The sequence below is a fragment of the Cebus imitator genome, unplaced genomic scaffold, assembly GCF_001604975.1.
Source record: "Cebus imitator isolate Cc_AM_T3 unplaced genomic scaffold, Cebus_imitator-1.0 Scaffold238, whole genome shotgun sequence".
Classification (NCBI taxonomy): domain Eukaryota; kingdom Metazoa; phylum Chordata; class Mammalia; order Primates; family Cebidae; genus Cebus; species Cebus imitator.
In genome coordinates, this window is record NW_016107553.1 from 888,522 (window position 1) to 889,978 (window position 1,457).

General features: G+C 34.5%; 1 protein-coding gene across 1 annotated transcript in view; it reads right to left on the reverse strand.

Annotated features, from left to right (window-relative positions):
- Positions 1-226: 226 nt before the first annotated feature.
- Positions 227-1,457, reverse strand: part of CEP55 (centrosomal protein 55) — a 21,715-nt gene continuing 20,484 nt past the window's right edge. Inside the window, exon 9 of the mRNA XM_017498173.2 lies at positions 227-1,374. Coding sequence (XP_017353662.1) covers positions 1,174-1,374 — 201 coding nt within the window. The 3' untranslated portion in view covers positions 227-1,173. The remainder of the gene's footprint in view (positions 1,375-1,457) is intronic.

The following is a 1,457-nucleotide window of genomic DNA, read 5'->3' on the forward strand; positions in this document are numbered from 1 at the left end:
CTTATTGTTTTGCCTCTGTAACAACTCAAATTCATATTTATTGATAAAGAGTTGTTATCTATTCAAGAAAGATGCCTGAAAGCATCTACTCCTTCTAACTCCTTCACGTAGTTTTTGGTTCTAACGTATCCTTAACTGTCTTGTCATCTTACACTGTGTGTTACTCTGTAACCCCTGATAGTCCTTTAGGGTAAGCATATCTCTCTCTATATAAATACACTAGACATATTAAAACATTAAATAATTTTATTCTTTTTCTCATTTACAGTAGCCCAATGGTAAGCATGTTAGGAAACCTGAAGAAATTAAAAAATTTTTGGTTTACACAAAGCATGCATAAAATGTCTATTCAGATAAACAAAGATCTGATAATTACACTGCCAAACTTTAAGAATGCCAAAAATAAATAAAATACTGTAAATCAAATGAGAGGGCTAGATGGGTTTATTAAAATTTATTTTAACAATTTTAGCTAACCAGCATGTGCTAATGTAATTCAAGTTACAGTTAGAGTCAGATAATATAAGAGAAAACACTGTGTGTGGCTACTTAAGAGTATTCCTCAAACAGATCCTGTTTCGTGCGGAGAACACAGTTGGGGAACATGGCTGGGTTTAGTTTCAATGATAAGCAGCAATAAAGATCAAGAAAATTCCCAACTTTTCTAATAACCGCTCTACAATAAGAAAAAAAAGGAAATAGTATCTATCACCACCCTTTAATGATGGACATCAAAATTGGGATTGTAGGTTTTCTAAGTGCTTGGATAAAAAAATGCTAACACAGTTAAACAAGATCCTTGGTTAATTATCTTTGATTTTTTTAAACCCCCAAAACATAGAATATTTGCTTGCTGGTGCATTAACTCATCAGCAATAACCTGAACTATCTTTTCCTCACCAAGTATTTTAACAGTGCAAAATGTTAGTAGTCTCAGTAGATGCTGTTCCCCACATTCTGTCATTGCAGCCTGATGATGAATCATGTCAGGGAGTTATCACTGCCAAGAAAAATGCACAGCAGCCTAAAAGAGACCATGATTCACTCCCATGCCAGTGTCAAAGGTAGATAGGCAGTTATATGCAAAATGTGAAGTATGTAATTCAAAATGCCCACAAGCTAACGGAAAATACAGTATTGATTCTTTTGATACAAAAACAAATACTTATTCTGCTACTTTGAACAGTATTCGACATGGACAAGCAGATCACGATGTTTGGTGGCTGGATACTGTATACTGCACTTGGGACATTCCACCAGGCTTTCATTGAGGGCAGCAGTGGGACTTTTTGGCGAGGCAACTTTTTCTCTGTTTTCAGTCTCTCCTTGGAAAGTGACTAATGGTTCTGTGATGGCAAAGTCATGCAGCTGTTTCTGAAAAATAAGTTTCAAATAATAGAATTTGTAAATAAGGCCCATTGTTCAGTGTTTTTTTTTTTGTTTTTTTTTTTTTTTTT